General features: G+C 37.3%; 1 protein-coding gene across 1 annotated transcript in view; it reads right to left on the reverse strand.

Moving 5' to 3' along the window:
* Positions 1–1,836: 1,836 nt before the first annotated feature.
* The window catches only part of Kctd8 (potassium channel tetramerization domain containing 8), a 244,792-nt gene continuing 227,215 nt past the window's right edge, over positions 1,837–19,413 (reverse strand). Inside the window, exon 2 of the mRNA XM_006979666.4 lies at positions 1,837–2,867. Coding sequence (XP_006979728.2) covers positions 2,407–2,867 — 461 coding nt within the window. The 3' untranslated portion in view covers positions 1,837–2,406. The remainder of the gene's footprint in view (positions 2,868–19,413) is intronic.

Here is a 19,413-nt window from a genome sequence, read left to right on the forward strand (position 1 = left end):
GGCTTGTACTTAGTTTGGAATATGGAAAATATTGGAAGAAAATTGGAATGTGGAAGGAAATGGGGAGCTAGAATCTCCCCTTCCTTCTTTGCTTAGGTTCTGTGTTTGGAAGTGTGTGTGACTCTGGAGAGGTTATAATTCTTACTAGGTTGCTTGTCTCTGTATTCTAAACTCACTGATAGTTGTGGTTATTTAATTCTATATATTCACCATTTCTATTGTTTTCTTTCCAGATCAGTGATGAATAGCTATGAATAGCACTTAGGTAAACTGTATCTTAGAAATCTTCTCATTTTGTGTGTGTGTGTATGTGGGGGAGTGGGTCTGGGTCTGTGCGTGTGTATATATGTATATATGTAAATTGGCACATGTATGTACAGGTGCCTATGGAAGTCAAAAGTTGATTTTGGATATCTCCCTCATCACTTTCTACTTTATATGGTGATGGGGCCTCTCATTTGTGACAAGACTTTTTGGATTCAGCTTGTCTAACCAGCTAGCTTGATCCATCCTTGGTGCTAGAGACCTGAACTCTGATCATCACGTTTACAGAACAGTTCTTTATCTGCTGAGCCATCTCCCCAAACCTCTGAAATCATCCTTATGATATCATAGCCCTTTCATTATCCATCAGATACATAAAGCATGAGTGGTAGATGTGGAATTGGAAGCTGGGCAGCCTGTTAGTTTCTATCAGCTGACTGGTGTTTTCCATTTATATCAGACCACACTGGGACTGGCAGCTTCTCAAAAGCATACGCAAGAAATTGAGAAAAGATGCTTTCCCAATGCTGGACAGCTAATTGAAGGTTAATCGTATGTCTTAGTTGACTTTTATTGTCCTGAGTAGATGGCACTTTATATAATGATGCTATGAAAAATAAAAAAAAAAATTGAAATGAATGTAGAATTTTTTAAACTTTCAAGGAATGATGCTCATATCCTTCATATACAGGAAGAGAGGACACTGCAAGTGCCACCCACCCCTTTCTAAGTCACAGCAAAGAAAGTAGAATTCGTTCTTGGGGATATTTTTACCTCTCTCGACCCATTTTCTTTAGCTAGATTCCATGGTATTTTGTATTTCTCTCTTTGAAGAGTTGGAAGCATAATTGGGTGGCTTTTGATCAGGAAATGCCTGTCCCCACATACCCAGGAAGAAAACACTTTTCATCAAGAGTGACCTTTCAGCGCACTGTTGACATTTTTGTCTCTTGCTTTATAAGAGATAACTTCCCAATTTATTGTGGAGAGGTTTTTCAATCTGGCTGTCAGTGAAAATAAACTTTTAGTGTATTATCAAATGAGGTCTTTCTTCTCTTGTTGACTGGGGGTTTATTAAGCAACACACCACGCGAGTATCTGGATCTCTCTCTACTTCAATTTGAGTTAGGCTTAATCTTTCCAGCATTCAGTTTTAACAACCATTCTGCAATATAATGTTTTAAGTGAGACTCAAGGACAATAAAATAATATCTTTAAATAAAAGTCAGTAGAAATTAAGGAATTCTAACACATTTCCTTTTTTTAATAAATACATAAAGCTCTTTACCATTTCCCTCAATTATTTTGATTAACATGATAATAGGATCTTTTAAATCATCATTGTACCAATTTTCACAGCCTGATGTAAAAAGACTCATTTCACAGAAATAATCATGATTAGCATTGATAGATGAATGTCGATGCCATAACATAACAGTATAAGGCATATTTACACCATCTTAACATACAGAAACACCATACACCTACACAAAAGAACCACAGATCTGAAACAAAGGAAGTTCAATCTCCTAGACAGCTTACATTGATAGGCTTTGCCTGAAACTATATATATATTTATATATAATTTTTGCTTTATTTTTTTAATATTTTTTCTTTCATAGCAACGAACAGATCTTCCTTATTTCATGTGATGTATTTGTAACATCGTGTTCATGCAAAAATAATACTTATTTATTGCATTAACATTTAAACAGTTGTAGATTTGGGTTCTAAAACCTTCACCTAAAATTTTACTTCATGTTGCTTCATCCACATTGTTGTCTGAGTTGGTATGATATGAAGATTCTTTTATTTAGTGAGTTACAGAATGACAAACATGTCCAGTCGACCACAGTTCAAAAATCAAGATTCTTAAGTGTCTTGATCATGCACAGTATACGTTCATTATCACAAAATGGTTTGAATCAGATAGATACACCATTTTGACACACATTTGTTGGTTTCATTTTTAAAATTATGTTTCTAAAAACAACAACAAAAGTAATGAAAAAAAAAATACTGTCCCACATCCACGGTTCACAAAAAAGAAAGAGCAGCAGGAATCATACCCACCAAGAGTCAGGTGGTGACGTTGTAGTAAACATCGAATGCCATTAAAACAAGCCAGGAACATCATCCTTACTACAACCCGTACTTTTGAAGTAGTTCAGATTGCCACTGGCGTTTGCGCTCTGGAAAGCAATCTGGAATGTGGATTTTTTTAAAATCCTGAATACACTTTTTCATTTCCTCTTCCACGCTTAGCTTCTCGCAGACCTTCTTTTTGGAGAGATTTGTTTCTCGGGACTTGCTGATGAGTGACTGAAAGAGTTCACTGTTTCTGCGCTTGTCTGGTGGTGGCATCCACTGCACTGGTGCCTTTTTGGAGGGTCGATCCAAGGTTAAGGTGTTAGGCTGGTGAGCTGCAGCCTGCTGGGCATTGGGCGGGTTGTCCTGTGGCGTGCTGGCCTCTGAGTGGCTGTCACAGCTGGATGTGGAGAGCTCATTGCAGGAAGTCCCGCTCTCACTTCCTTTGTCTGTGACTTTGTCGTGTTTCCGGTCTTCATGTTCTTGTTTGGGTGATACTATTTTCTGCGGTGGTCCTAAGGAAGACAAGTAAGGGGAAGGATAGAAAAACTGAATTAGTACATGTGTGTGTTTTCTATTTATGACAAGAACATCTACCTGAAGAAAAGGCGTTGTTCTAGCCTGCTTTGGAGAGGCTCAACAGCAACACTTAGCTTTTCACATACAAACATGCTACAAGCCCGTTCACTCCTGACACCAGAAATCTTTTAGACTATACCTAATGACCTTGCAATAAAAGACCACGACTCTCATCAGGCTGAAAGGAAGTTCTCTGCTCATTTGGTTTCTGACTCCTATTGGAGCATATGAAGAGGACAATCCTACAGATCCAAAACAGCAGGATCTCCATGACGCAGGATGTCAACGGGATATCCATGAGGAGCCCTAGTGAGAGCCCATTTTTGGTGGTATAGCAGAAACCAGAGGCCTGAAGCCAGACCAGTGACTCCTGGCAATGAACACATGCAAGTAAACATGAATGGACTAAAGGGTAAACTGTGTGAGTCAACAGGCCACACTACAGCCTCCACAAGATTTTTCTTCTTTTGTTTTTGTTTTTGTTTTGTTTCTTTGTTTTATTTGTTTGTTTCTTATTTTTCTTTTAAATCTGGTTTTGATTGTGGGGGAGGTTGCAAGGGCATAGGGTAGATTTGAGATGGGGAAATGAGTAGGATTGGAATGATGTGAAATCCACAAAGAATCATTAAAAGTTTAAAAAAATGCTACACACAAACATTCCCCCGTCTTATTTCTGCATCTCTAGAATCTCTGATCACTTTTGTGACAATCATAGTCATAGATGCTGTCCTTTGCATGCTTACTTTCCTCTGTAAACCAGGAAAGTGCCACTGCTCAGTTTTGCAATGCAGTGAGCTCAGCCCAGAGATAATAATCCCATTGTTAGCGCTCCCAAGTGGGAGGCAGATTTAAACATAATTCTAAAATGTTTCATCCTGTTTCCTTGGAGAATTATAAAACTTCTGTAATCTTAATATTATGAAGACCATAAATAGTTAAAAAAAAAAGAGTGTTCCTACAAAATATAGGGTCTTGCTATTTGAGGTAAAATACATAGGAGGATAATTTTCAAAAACTGTTAGTTTTCCATAGGATATGTAACATCATTCAATAAATATTAAAGGGAGGTCCTAATCCTACAGTAGAATTTAAAAAAAAAGGAAAACAACAATAACAACAACAACAAAACTAAAATATGCTCAGTCTTGGACATAGCTGTTGAAATATTTAAAGTAATGATCATGGAAATTATAATTTTAACTGCATTCTTAATGTTTTCACCCACAGATAAGTACAGCTTTCACCCTGCATTAAAGAAGTTTCTTTTAGCAACAGATGGAGGTCATAACACAAAGACACAACTGGTCAAAATGCAGAGAACAAGCAACTGTGGGTACCCAGTCCCAAATGAAACATCAACAATACAACCCCTTAAATTTTTTTCTATTATGAAATTTTCTAAGTTAAAATGATAAAATGACTAAGAAAGAACATTTTTACCATGGATATAAATTAGTCCCTAGAAGAGAAAAACAATTTAATTTTCTACTTCGAGAATAACAAAGTGTAAGTACAGCTTTCCATAAGCTCAATGAAATTGAGCCCCAGAAGAACACAATCAACTTATATCGACTCTGCTATACATATTCTTAGTCTTGAAACCCAGGTAAGATAATGTTAAGGTTGCATAGTATGTTCACTGTGGGTTTATAATCTAGTTCAACAGTGTACACAATTTGGCTTCTCTGAATATGTTTTTAAATCTGGGAGATTGAATTTCCTTATGTTTAAACTTCTAAAACTTTTTTTGAGGAATCAATACATATGGAGTATTTTGATTGATTCTGGTGTGCTCAAATGTTAATTATTTTGCTTAGAATGTGAAACTCTGGGCTGTTGTCAGGGAAATTAGGCACTTTTATTCTAATTCTGGCTCTGCGTATATTAACTATGCACACATTAGTGTTAATTTTAGTTTCTCTGATCCTAAGTTTTTAGTTTATCTGTTGAAATAAAATTAAGATGGCCATACCTGCTCATATGGGCTGTGGTAAAATGTAAATGAGGGGGTAATATTCATGTAAGAAATTTGTAACCTTTAAAATTCTATTTTAGGTAAACTATTATTAGTTCAGAGTCTAAATTCATTTACCATAAGTATTAAACTTTTATGTCTGAGAAGAAATTTGTTTAATAAAATAAAGTCTCCATCATGTTTTCCAAAAGTGTTAATTCAAAGCAACTGTAGAACTACGTATGTACTTAGTGGCAATGTACTTGCTTAGGAAGAACAAATCTGTGTTGAACAACTGGCACCGCAAAAATAACAGTAACAAAAACAACAATACAAATTATTACATCAAGTAAAGTAGACTAGAGGATATCACAATAGTCACAAATTTGTTGAATTCAACAAAATAAAGCTTTTGATGGATTTTATTGGGCTTTCTTATATTGCAATAAAGAGGAAGAAAGTGATAACTGCTGTGGGATGTTCTGTATGTCCTGTGGGAGCCCGTTCTTGGGTTCTTTGTGGCTTTACCCAGCAGGTTTGCATAGAGGATGAGTAGGACCATGGGCCTGAGTGCAGGTGTCTGAGATGGTCTGTACTTAGCTGTACTGTGGGATGGTCTGTATATCAAGTTGCTTTGATTGGTCAATAAATAAAACCTGATTGGCCATAGCTAGGCAGAAAGTATAGGCAGGACTAACAAAGAGGAGAAATAAAAGAACAGGAAGGCAGAAGGACTCACTGCCAGCCGCCACCCTGACAAGCAGCATGAAAAGATGCCAGTAAGCCATGAGCCACGTGGCAAGGTATAGATTTATGGAAATGGATTAATTTAAGCTACAAGAATAGTTAGTAAGAAGCCTGCCACGGCCATACAGTTTGTAAACAATATAAGTCTCTGTGTTTACTTGGTTGGGTCTGAGCGGCTGTGGGACTGGCAGGTGACAAAGATTTGTCCTGACTGTGGGCAAGGCAGGAAAACTCTAGCTACAGATAACTTTCTCATCCATTTGGGAAGGGGTACAGAAGTTCAGTATTAATTCTTGTATCTGTCAACAGGCCATGTAAGCTCTGTGAAGTGATGTGGAGACATGCTGTGGGATAATGCTTTTGTACACTGGTTTAATAAAATGCTAATTGGCCAGTAGCCAGGTAGGAAGTATAGGTGAAGCAAGCAGATGAGGATAATTCTGGGAAGAGGAAGACTGAGTGAGGAGACACCAGCCTGTCATCCTGGGAGATGCATGTAATGACACACAAGTAAAGACATGGAAAATGTGGCAAAGTATAGATTAACAGAAATGGGCTGAGTTTAAATGTAAGAGCTAGTCAGTGGAAAGCCTGAGGTAATGACCAAATAGTTTTAATTAATATAAGCTTCAGTGTGTTTACTTGAGGGACACAAGTAGGAGAGATTTGTACTGACCACCAGCTGGCTGGGACACAGGAAAACTTCAGCTACAGATATACTCAGTCATAAGGCCATAATACAGTTAGTTTACTGCAGAAGTGCTTCTAAATGAAGTCTGTGTAAAACTGCATGCCTTACAAATTGTACTTTAATCTCTTTACATGCATAGCAATGATCAAAAAGACTGGGTATGTAAAATTTTTCTGCAGCAGATGTAATTCCCAGAAGGCAAATTACCTTTTAAAGGTGCTAAACTCAACTCTGTGTGAATGTTAATGTGGTTCTTAAAAAGAACAAGCAACCCATCTTAATTATTTTAAGTGTTAAACAGTTGAGTCAAAGAGGAGAAAAACAAAGTTTTGTGATTCCACAAAACTTTGTTGAATATCTATATGTGTGGGAAATAATTGCTTAGAGGAGGCTAAAAAGTTCACCTGATCCCTGGCAATCATCTTGGTATCAGTTATTTCTAACATATATATATATATATATATATATATATATATATATATATGTAACTGAAGCTTAAATAGCACATGTACAGATGTGAAAAACTATTATGTGATTGAATTGAACTAAGAAACAGGAAGCATTTTTAATTAATTATTGCAATTCCTACTCTGAATTGAAACTTCTCAGAGGAGAGGAATTCATCTTCAAGTAAAATACTATTTAAATGAAGAAAATGTAATGGGTATTAGAAAAAATGAAGTCATATATTTCTACTATCTTTATGGGAATTACCACATTTACGACTGAAGTGGAATTAAAGAAAAATCAAGATTGCTTGATAAAATCTCAAAGGGTCATATTATTTTATATTTTCCTAAATTATATATAATTAGTAGAGTATTTAATATGTCATATATAATTTTAAATAAAGTCTTGACATTCAGGCTGAAAATGTTCCCACAAGATGCCTCTGAACCACAACACTGACCAGCATGGCAAGCTATTTTAAAATAACAATAATGATACTCATAGATAACTCATAGGTAACCAACAGCTGTCTTGTAGGAAGATAAGGCCTACAGGGCTGAGAGAGGATCCAATCTGGAGTCTGCCTAAAGAGGCACTGTCAAAGGTCCTTACCATGCCTAGCCCATAATAAGTGACCAAGCAATGTCACTGGTTCCGACAGGTGCTGTCAGAGGTCCTGATCATGCTTAGCCAATGAGGGGCAATCACACAATGTCAGTGGATTTGGGCACAGCCTGGGTGCTGGGAGGAGGGCATATAAGGCTCTTCCCTTTGCTGAATAAATGAGTCTGCTGTTTGCCTTTTATCTGACTCCAGGTGTCTGTGCTGTTGACACTGTGCCTTCTTGCCCCCTCCCCAAGGGAGCTGTTAGGATTCAGCAACATCTGGCACCCAACAAGTTTTGGTTGTCTGCCTCTCCTTACTCTCAGTGCTGGACAGAGCCTCCAAGATGGTGTGTTTTGGTGAGAAGGCCCCTCAATGTTGTGTGGTTTTAGTCCTTTCAGCAGGTAAGCTTTGGGACTTCCATTCCTTTCCTTCTTTTGTGTTGTCTGTCATGTTTGTCTGTCCATTCATTAGGAAGGCATATTTTTTTTTTTTCTGTTTTGGTTTACTTGGTGCCTCCACATAAGGGCTGGACTCTCCAGGAAGTGGAACCAAGGCTTGGCCCCCGAACACATTCCTTCATCCAAACACACTGTGTGGGCATACAGCTATGGCCTAAAAACACCATGGAAGTCCCCCACTAAGCACAAAACATGAAGGTCCAACACAATTTTCCACCCCTGTTGACTGCCATTTTCTCTCTGACTGTTGCTTGCCTGCTGTCTCGCTCTAAAAAATGGGAAACCTCTCCATCACCTCCATCCCTTCCATGTCTGATCTCTGTATGGCATCTGATGAGAAGGAGCCAGACAGCTCAGGCCCTGCGAAACCTGCTGAGGGGAGCACCATCACAGTTGATACCATATGTGCACCTTCCCTGTCAGTCCCACTCCCACCTCGGGGAGGCTACACCTCCCCTGTGGCACCATTGGAACGAAGTGCCACAATGTCCACCTGCCCCTGAAGGTGGAAATTTCCTCAGGCTGAGGTATCCCCGCCCCCACTAGCCACTGTAGCCTCAAAGGCCGGCAGAAGTCTTTCTGGTCAACCTGGGACAAAAGGACACCAATCAGCTGTGGACCCCCCCCCCATAGCTGAAAAAGGTTGGCATAACATAAAAAGACTATTTGATCCCTCCTGAGTGCTCACATATGCCTTAATTGACAGGGTGGTATTGTTAGTCCTAATTCTCTTTAAATATCCCCTGTAACATATTCAGCAGCAGCAGCAGCAGGAAGCAACAAAAGTGACTCTTCAGTTGTTAATGGCTCTTAGCCACCCTTCTTACAGTCCTCCTCAGAAGGTTATGCATGTTTAGTTATCTGAAATTCAAAGGCTACTTCCTAGACCCACACCCTTCATGAATGGATGCTCTTTGAGGGCCAGTAGTCAAAGCCAGGTAAGAGCTTGTTTGTCAGGCCAACCTAATACAGGCACAGTCCAGTTGCTGAGCCTTCCTGAAGTAGGGTCCACAAGGCCTGAGCAAATCACTCTGGCTTTCACTGAGTGTCCATGTAATAAGTAGAAAAGGGTGGGATATGTAGGAAGATAAGGCCTATGAGGGCAGGAGATGAGCCAACCTGGAGTTTGCCTAAGGGCATAGCAACAGGCACTGTTAGATGTCCTGATCATACCTAGCCAATGATGGGTGACCATGCAAAGTCACTGGATAGGGACACAGCCTGAGTGCTGGTAGGAGGGTATATAAGGCTCTCTCCATTGCTGAATAAACAAGTCTGCTGTTTGCCATTTACCTGACTCCTGGTATCTGTGCCATTCACATAGCACCTTCTCACCAAGGGAGCCATTAGGACCTAGCAACACTGTCTTATTGGAATTAAGATGTGTTCAACAGGAATAAAATCATACCTTGTATTGAAACATCCAACTACACATGTAGTGGGGTCATGGATCTTAGAAGAGAACCTATTATGACCACTGTTCTAGACCACTGTAATTCTTAACTATATTCTGAAACTTATCCTTATACCCACAGATAAGTGTTACTCTTTCCCCTCATCAAAGTAACTTCTTTTTGCATCAAGTTGAGTTTATTAAAGAGTACCACAGCTGGACATAATTCAGAGATCAATGGGTCATAGGGAATTCAGCCTCTGTGGACACATGTTAAACATAACTCTTGAACCTAACTCAAGGAATATATATATATATATATATATATATATATATATATATCAGAAATAAACTTAGTAGGATGTGTGAGTGTGTGTGTGTATATGTTTGTGTGTGTGTAAAAAGAAATATGACCATCAATTTCATAGGATGACAAAGGTTGGGAGGTATTAGAGGGGTTGGAGGGAGGGAAGGAAAAGAAGGAAATGATGGAATTGTATTTAAATTAAAATATATTGCATAATAAAGAGAGAGTGAAAGAAAGGAAGGAAGAAAGAAAGCTATGAAGGAAGGAAGGAAAGAAAGAAGGCAAAAGAAACATGACTAAAAGTGACATTGCTACTTCTTGTATTTTCCTATGAACAGGTCCCTTACTAGCTTAGTCTTCTAATTAACCCAGTGATTGATTTTTTATTATATTTATTTATATTGTGTCTTTCAGTCCAAAATCCAGACTCCTTGAAGACAGAAAGAGTGCCTTTTTGTGTGTGTTTCTATGGTTATTTGATCAGAGAGATTGCTTAATGAAAGTCATGAAATGTTCTTGCCTCTGAATTTGTGTAGTACTTAAATTGACTCCACTGTTCATCTGGCAGCTTGTATTCAACACTTGGTATTTTATTAAATATCTTTCTACTGACTGTTAAGTAGAATCATATTTCCATCTTTGTAACAAACTACCTGAGATAACTATGAGGATGAAAGATTTGTTTTGTTCACAATTTCAGCTGCTTCCATCTGTGATCAAAAGGCTCCATTGCTTTGAGCCCAGGGAAAAGGCATATACTCATGGAAAAGGGTAGGTGGTAGAGCATCTCACTTCATGGCACCAAAGATATTCACTTTATGGCATCCAGGATGTATAAGACAAACAAAAGATAGGCTCCCCAACATCATCAAATTCTAATGAATTTAGCATTCCAATGATTCAATATTTCTCCATTAGGTTGACTAACCCCTTAAAGATTCAAAAACCACCCAATATTGTCAGTATGGGGACCTATTTTTTCTCATATGGGCTTTTGGAAACCTTTTACAATCTGAATCATAACATGTTATCAGAATGCCCCCACCTTCCCGCAATAAAATGTGGGTCTCACCGTCACATATTGGTGGCCTGTCTCCCTCAAAGAATTATCATTTTTTAGAAGCACATGGGCTGTTGATTATGTTTCTTTGTTTCACTCAGGTAGTTTAGAAAATTGATTTGTATTATCTCTAAAACTACTAAGAAAATGCATAAGAAAATGCAATGTAGCATTAGGATAAGAAAATATATTTGCTCAGTGGAGTGTATATTAAAGGAGGTCTCTAACAGTAATCAGTAATCTTTTCTTCTACTTTTTATTCAAAATAGATTTTTTTCATAAAATATATTCAGATTATGGTTTCCTCTCCCTCAACTCCTCCAACTTATTGCTTTCTTTGTAAAAAACTCAAAACATCCCAGGTATGGGGGCATACACAAGCCTGGTCTACATAAGGAGGTCTAAGATTGCCAGGGCTATGTAGAGAGGTTTTAAAAAATAAGTAAGTTAGTAAATAAATAAGTAAGTAAGTAAGTAAGAAAAAAATTAATATTCAAAGCTAGTTCCAAATACTGCTTTGAGACTAAAACCTTCTCATAATTAGGTACATTTTTTTCCTCTTAGTGACCCACAAATAGTTTGTGTAAGTCCATATCAAAGTGCTAAAAGTTATTTTGCTTTAAATAATAGTTTTCCTGTTTCAGATTTGTCTCAACATACATACACCACATCCACACCAAATACATACACTGAACACAAACTACACACACACACACACACACACACACACACACACACACCTTACTACTATATTTACTTAGGGTCAGAGATTATTTTTATTGTAATTCCTAGTGCACAACCAAGTAATAGCTACAAAATATTGTAAAATGACATATGAGACAGTTTCATTTTAAAGACTATTTTTCTATTTTGTTTTGTGTTATATAAACTTAAAAATATAGACAAAAGTATAATCAGGCTCCAGTGATGACAGAAGTGAACAAAACCCCAGGGTATTGAGTAAAATCAACCTCTGGCAGTGGTCCATGAAGAGATCATCACAGTATGTAGTTAGTGAACACATCACTTTTGGGGGAAAGTCCTGCTTTTTCCTTCAGTTTATTTGAGAGAAATAAGTACTTGAAGACCACATGCAATGAGGAATTTTTTTTCTCTGCTCTGCACGGCATGCGAATTCTGTGCAGCTTTCATGGTTGCTAGCAACACTTGCAGCTGTGTGTGTCTGGAGAAAATGTGTTGAGTTTATTTGTCTACCCAGAGGCCTTGTCATCTGCAAAATTGTTAGAGAAACTTCACCAGGACTCTATATTTAAGAATTATCTTAATGCTGCACCCATGGAAGCTAGGATTCTATGCTTTATTACCATTCTGATGCCTAAAACAAACTAACAGATGACAGACAGAGTTGCCAGTTTCCTTTGGGATCTTTGAATCAAGACTGTGGAAGCACTCAGTGGATATTTCTGTTTCCTCTATTTGAATCTGTCATTCCTTATTAAAGATGTTGGTATATTTTTCATGTGTCATATTAGTCACCTCCTTCTAATGACCTCCTTTTTAACTGACACATGGTACAACGGTGGAGTGATTTATCTGTTTTTGCTTGTTTGTTCCACATCTATCTATGCTTGTTTGTTCCACATCTATAAAACTAGGATCATAACACCTACAAGACTCTTGGCAAAGATTAATGAGACGTTGTATCAATAGCATCTTAGATGGTTGGGGAGGGCTTGGGGAGAATATCCTCTATAAATAAGAATGGAAGTTGTTCATATGGTGTGTTATATATAACAAATTTATATGAACATAAAACCATGCTAGTATAAATTATACTTGTCTTTTATACAATACCAAACAACTGTTTCAGGCCTGATCAAAACTTTATTTTTCACCAGGCGGTGGTGGCGCACACCTTTAGTCCCTGCACTCAGGACGTAGAGTCAGGTGGATCTCTATGAATTCAAAGCCAGCCTGGTCTACAGAACGAGATCCAGGACAGGCACCAAAACTACATGGAGAAACCTGTTTTGAAAAAAAAATGTTATTTTTAATTAAGACATTTTTATAAATGCATATTATTGTTTTTAGCTTGTATCTGCCTTTTTTTTGCCACCCACAGCAGACTGCTTCCCAACTGTCCATGATAAGGCTTTTTGTATGTGCATTGGTGTACCCATGCATGTGGAAGCAGGAGGTTAACCTTAAGCATTGTTCCTCAGAAGTTGAACACCTTGTTTTCAGTAGGCTAGGGTGGATGGTCAGGACACCCCTCTGCCTCTTCTTTATCCCTGTAAGATTACACATGAGCACCACCACACCAGGCTTTGCAAGTGTGTGCTGGGATTTAGCTCAGGTCTTCAAGCTTTCATGGCAAGAACTTTAGAGACTGAGCTCTCTCCCCAGCCTTGAAATAAGCCCCTATATGAAAACGATGGAGACAGATTAAGAGGAAGCTAGAGTGTGGAGACTACCTGCAATTCCAATGCCCAGGAAGCAAGTGCAGGAGGATTGCTCCAAGTTCAAGTCCAGCAATAATACACAGTAAGTGCAAAGCCTGACATAAATACATAGGCAGACTCTTTTGCAAAGACAATAACAACATAATCAAATTTGTGAAGAAGCAGGAAAGAAGTCAACAGCAATCCAAGACTTAGATTCCAGGAGCAGAAATAATAGCCAGGTGAAAGTCAGACATCATGGGATTTTTATCTGCTGAATCACTGTAGATCTCAAGTGCTTATTTGGCAATAAATATTTTCAAGTCCTTCCAGTAATCAGCAATAAGATACAACTTCTTGTAGCTGCATTACATTTAATGTGAGTGCTGCCTCTTTTTCCTTTGAGATTTATAAATGCTTGTCTCTTATGGAAGTAATTTGGCCATAGCTATGAGGCTGAATGGGAAACAGAAGCATGTATGTGCATAGCAGTGTTTAATTTCGCTTCGTGGTACAATAAAAAAGTGCCTTATCTTTGAAAATAGCAAAACTGTGGTCATGGTAAAAGTTCTGATACCTGCTTGTTAGGTCTTCAAAAAGCCAATTTACTACCCTGTTTCAGAAGGATGAAAAATGTGACATCAGTTTGCGAGGGTGACTTTCTGTCAGAATATCTATGAAGAAGACCTTTGCATTGGCCTTAAATGTAGACACAATAGGGAGAGAAGTGGAGAGCAAGACACAGAGAGTGAGAGTGTGTGTAAGAAAGAATTTTTTTTAGTGGTGATAATGATGACAATGTTTTTCTTTCAGGACTGAGAATAAAGCATAGGACTTTACAAATAACAGATAAGTTCTCTATCACTAAGTCACACTCATAACACTTATAGTATTATACAGTGACTGGTTAATGGATTAGTGTATATTAGTCTTCAAATTTATGAATGTATACAGAATAATGTATATGTTTCTATCTTTTTATATCATTTGTAATTAAATAAAATGCATAAAATATAAGAAACACCTGATCAACATAATGGATACTCAGTCGTGAAGGAGAATAAAATGATGTCATTTTCAGAAAAATGGATATAACTGGAGATTATCAGATTAGATAAAGTAAGTCAGAAGCAGAAAGCTAAATACAGCATGCTCTTTCTCATCTGGAGGTCCTCTATTTATGTAAGTACAGAAAATCATATATGTACATAGGTCATGAGAAGGGGAAGCCAATTCTAGTGAAATGGGGTGGGGCTGATGGAAGAGGTGGAGAAGGAAAAATGATGACTAGAAGATGGGGGCTGTTGTATATATACAAAATAGACAAACAAACTAAAAAATAAAAGCAAAACAGTTTTCTCAGGAAAGAGAGGAATCTATAAATGTCACTTTATGTGACAAAAGTCTTTGCAGGCATGATTAAGAATTTTGGAGTGGTGGAAATGTACTGAATTGTTTGGTGTGAACTCTTAATTTAATGAGAGATTTCTTTCCTGTAGGAAACAAGAGGGACATTAACACACAAAGAAGAAGAACAGAAATCATAGGCTGGGAGAAGCCAGCACAGAACTCCCTAAAGCTCCTGAAGGGAGAAGTGACTTTTTGATACCTCATGTCAATCTCTGATTCAAGTGTAACAGTGATTGCAGTCCTCAGACCTCCAATGCTTCTGGACAGTACATTTGTGTTTCTTGGAAGTTCCCAAGTTTATGCAGTCCAGTCGAGTGCCAGGCTCTTATATCATCATATTTGTGTGAGTATGAGTTAACCCTTGACGGCAGGGTACATTGTGACTGATTATAGGACCTCAGTTTCTCTGTTACAATGAAATGTCTTTGAAGAATCTCTGTTTCTGTGTAAGCACATCTTATAATGATAAGCTTAGAATATCATACAGCATCCCATTGCCTTTTGGGGATATCCTCCTTGATAGAAAACCCCTAGAGATAGTCAACGTTTACTTCCCAATGATATTATCTCTATCTTTCAGGGAGATATTCATTGATGGTTCTCTTCCTTACACTAATGGCCTTTGATGATTTTTAAATGATTGCCACACCTATTCTAATAGGGTACTCCAATTCATATAAATTAATGACTATATGGGTGACATTGAATAGTTTCCTTTTATCATCTATATTCACAAAATACATTTTCTTTCTCTTTCTCAAAACAAACAAAGCTATCTATCTACCTATTTTAATGCACATGAAAACATATGATATAAGAAATCACTTAATAATCCTTCTTCTATAGCTGATACCACACATCCCTACCACCTGTCCATTTCTTGACATTCTGACCCATTTTTCTGCCTTCTCCTATACTTCTAAAACTATATTCTAAAGGATAGTATTGTCATTCCTTTCCCTCTCTTTTTAATTATCTTAAAAATTATGTGATTATGTGTGTTGGAGCATGTGTGAGGCAACTAATTGTTCATGGAGGATAGAAGGTGGACTCAAATGCCCTAGAGCTAGAATTACATGTGGTTGTGAGCTGCCTGATGTGCATGCTGGATCTCAAACTCAGGTCCTCTGCAACAACAGCATATGGTTTGAAACCACCAATCCATCTCACTATCCTTACATTCTTTCTATTTTCAACCAGTTCTTCAATCTATGATTTTCTTTTTTTTTATAAAAACATCATAATCTCAAGTATACAATTATGGATTTAGGAACTGGATTATTTTAATTCCTCCTGTACAAGGTTTCCCTCCAAATATGGAGCTTTCTGACTACATCTTATATGCTTTTATGATTACTTCTCCCATTCTCCTCTTGGTCTTTCTCACAACTATAATCATCATCAACACACTGAATTTATTGTAAAGACTCTATTCCTACAGATCCATTCACCTCTATCTCTATTTTCTATTATCCAAATACCAAGATTCCAACTTCACAACAGTGAAACAGTTTTTAAGAATGTACCGATTCTCAGACACCTTCAGTACCTTTTGAAAAAATTCCCCATTTCTTAGCTCCATAGACAGCACATTCTATAACCCAGTCTACTCTTAAAATCAAAGAACACTTATTACTTTCATCCATTGTTCATTTCAAATAGGAAGAACTTCATGTCATATAAATCTCTCTCCAATTAGTCACCTATGTAATAAAAGGTTGATTTCTGTCTTTAACTATACTTGTCTGCATGAAGTATGTAAGCTCTTCACTGGCAGTGTGTGTGTGTGTGTGTGTGTGTGTGTGTGTGTGTGTGTGTGTGTGTGTGTGTGTGAATATATTTGGTGCTCCATGTGTATCTTTATTTAAGAGAGCCAAACACCAGGCTACAGTAGTAGATTTATTATCTAGATTGAGCCATTCATAATACCTTACTTAGTTAGCCCTATGATCTACTACATGGGCACAGGTTAGAAAGCAAGTAATTATGGTTGCTCAACACCAGAAAGTTTATGGGATGTATTAAACTGCTCATGAGGGGAAGGAAAGAGAAGATCTTTACAGCTCTGTACAAAAAGCTCTCAGATATTATTGCATCTGACTCAGTCCATATACAGTCAGGGAGAAGAAAATCTAAATGGGAGCCCCTGTAATATTAGAATGTTGGGGTGAGTAGATCACTAATTGCTTAGAGAAGTTCCACAGTTCAATGAGTAACTATAGAGAATATAAAATATAAATCTACCTGACAATATATGTCAGTCATGGAGTGTCTGTGTGATGCTGAAAGTTTAAATGCATAAGGGCTCTTTCTCTCTCTCTTCCTCCCTCCTTCCCTGTGTATGTGTGTTTGCAAAGCAGATGAGAAAATGTATTTTGTAAACATGTGTAACTATTTTAGCTGTAAATAATGATGAAAGATAACTGGAAAAAAGATAAGTGATGTGTTTGTCGTATGCATCAGCAGAAAATGCTAACCTGTAATATTTAATGTACGAATTAAGACTTTAAAAGTAAATATTTTAAGTTAATAATTATAAACTTTAGGGAGATGTGGAGTATGTCAGGCATAAAAATGTAATCAGTATGCATCTCTGGGTAAATATTTTGGGAACATGAACAAGTACTTTACCATTATTTGTGGCATGAATCCTAAAAGTTCTTATTAATAAAAACAAACCTGGAGCCAGGTATTGGGGTGAATGCTGAAAGATCAGAGAAGCAGAACATACCACAGCTAACCTCACCTCACCAACTCCTCAGCTGACCCTGTTTCCTCAAACTGGAAGCCTGCCTCTGTGTCCTCATCCAAATGGATCTCAGCTGAACTGCTGCTAAAGGCCTAAAAGCTTCTAGTTCCTGGTCCTCTTGCCTTAACATACCTTTCTGCTTCCTGCTATCACTTCCTGGGATAAAGGTGTGTGTCTTTCACAAGCAAGACATGAGATCCCAAATGCTGGGATTAAAGGTGTGTGTCACCATGCCTGGTTGTTTCCAGCGTTGCTTTGAACTCACAGAGATCCAGATGGACCTCTGTCTCCAGGAGGATAGAATTAAAGGTGTGTGTGCCACCATTTTCTGGCCTCCATGTCTATTAACTGTTCTGTTCTCTGACCACAGATAAGTTTATTAGGATGCACAATATCACCACAATTATTCTACATCCTGTGTAATAGGGTCATGTACCCCTATTCCTTGTGCCAGAGTGGATTATAATAATCCTATTACTGTTTCTATTTTTTGGCCTAGTCTCAACATGTCATCCATTCTTATATTTTAGGGGAAGCGATGTGTTATAGATTCCTGTCTTCTAGGGGCAACGATGTGTTTCATCTTTATTTGTTTTAGGACTATTTTATTTTGTTCATATTTCACCTCATAAGGTAAAAGTTGTAACCATAGTGACATGCCTCATGCATTGTCCACAGCTTTCCACTTATACTCTGAAGTAACCTGGCATAATGTTATAGATTTGTCGTGCCACAGAGATTATTTTGAGTTACAGTCTGGGATAAACTTCTAAGAAAAAAATCTCAGGACTCTTTACCGAACTGCTTCCAATAATCCTAAGGATGGTACTGTGAACATGATTTTTGAAACCCAAACTAAAATGTGATTACTCATAAACTTCATGATCTAAAAGGCATAAGAGTAGATGCATATCTGTGAAAATTTGGGGGTTAAATGTCTAACTACACTGAAGTGTTCGTGTTTAGTAAGGTTGTTCACAATACAGCATTTTAAAAATCATGCATGAAGGTAAAATGCTATGTATTTAAAAATGTTTCCTCTGTTTTCTAACTCCTTAATTGTGCTATTATTGTGGTCCAGACACTTCTGCCAATTAATCTTAAATTGATTTTTTTCCATTTCAAAACAAAAACTGGGGTTACATCATCTTCTAAAGTGCATATTCTGATGAACTCACCAATAATATAAAGACTATTTTCAATTAGTAAGAGGGGCCCAGACTATGACACCACTATGATGTAAGAGAAAAAGATACTGTTTCTAAGATGAATCTTATACATTTTTTTAGAGAGAGATGTAGGAAATAGATAAGCTTTCAAAAGAACAGAACAGAACAACAATCAGAACACAGAATGAGTCACATATCTTAGGCCAGGGACCTGTCAACATCGTGCTCTCTACGACTCAGGGTTACATTTGTACAGCAGGCACATTTTAGAAGCACCTTTCACTGATATGCACATCTGGATCAGAGAGGTTTTGACATAAGGGCAGCAATTTCTGTAAGAGCTCCCATGGCTTAATTTAATAATGCGTGAGTTCTGCCCCTGTCAAGCGGCCTTCAGCTTTCCCGTCACTTCCCAGGGCACTTTAGTACAAAGTTAATATTTAACAACAGCGGCACTGTCGCTCTTCTCCTGACACCAAAGCCAAAAAAAAAAAAAGGAGGAAGACAGTGAAATGCTGCTCATGCAACTCTTTCCAGATGAAAAGATCGTTGTAAACCGTTCTTGTGAGGACACCCAAATGCCTACATCAAAGCATTTGCACTGGAAATACTTATGGAAACCCCTATTTAATTACCAGATGAATGAGGATCACTCATTCATAACAGAATATTTTAAAAATCGGAATTATTGGTAACAGAATCATTTTTAGTGTAATTTATATTTTAAATATTTCCATGAAACAACACAGAAACAGGATTCATAAAAATGGCTGCCTGTTTTGTCTTGATGTAATTCAGTGAAAGGAATCAGTGATATCCACTCTTTGTCCATTTTACAAAAACTTAATAGAATAATGTGTTGTTTTAATCAAAAGTTAAAATATACATACAATTTTTACAGAAGAAACATATTTATAATGAGGAACTATACTAGAACCATAATTAGCTATTTAAAATGACACAAATTACTAATTAATTGTAATTACACCTTACAATAAAATTATCAGTAGTGCAATTGCAATTCTATATTGACATATAATTATCAAGAAAATTTATTAAATTATTAATTAAGGACTCATACTCCTT

This window comes from Peromyscus maniculatus, chromosome 10 (genome assembly GCF_049852395.1).
Source record: "Peromyscus maniculatus bairdii isolate BWxNUB_F1_BW_parent chromosome 10, HU_Pman_BW_mat_3.1, whole genome shotgun sequence".
In the NCBI taxonomy this organism is placed as follows: Eukaryota; Metazoa; Chordata; class Mammalia; order Rodentia; family Cricetidae; genus Peromyscus; species Peromyscus maniculatus.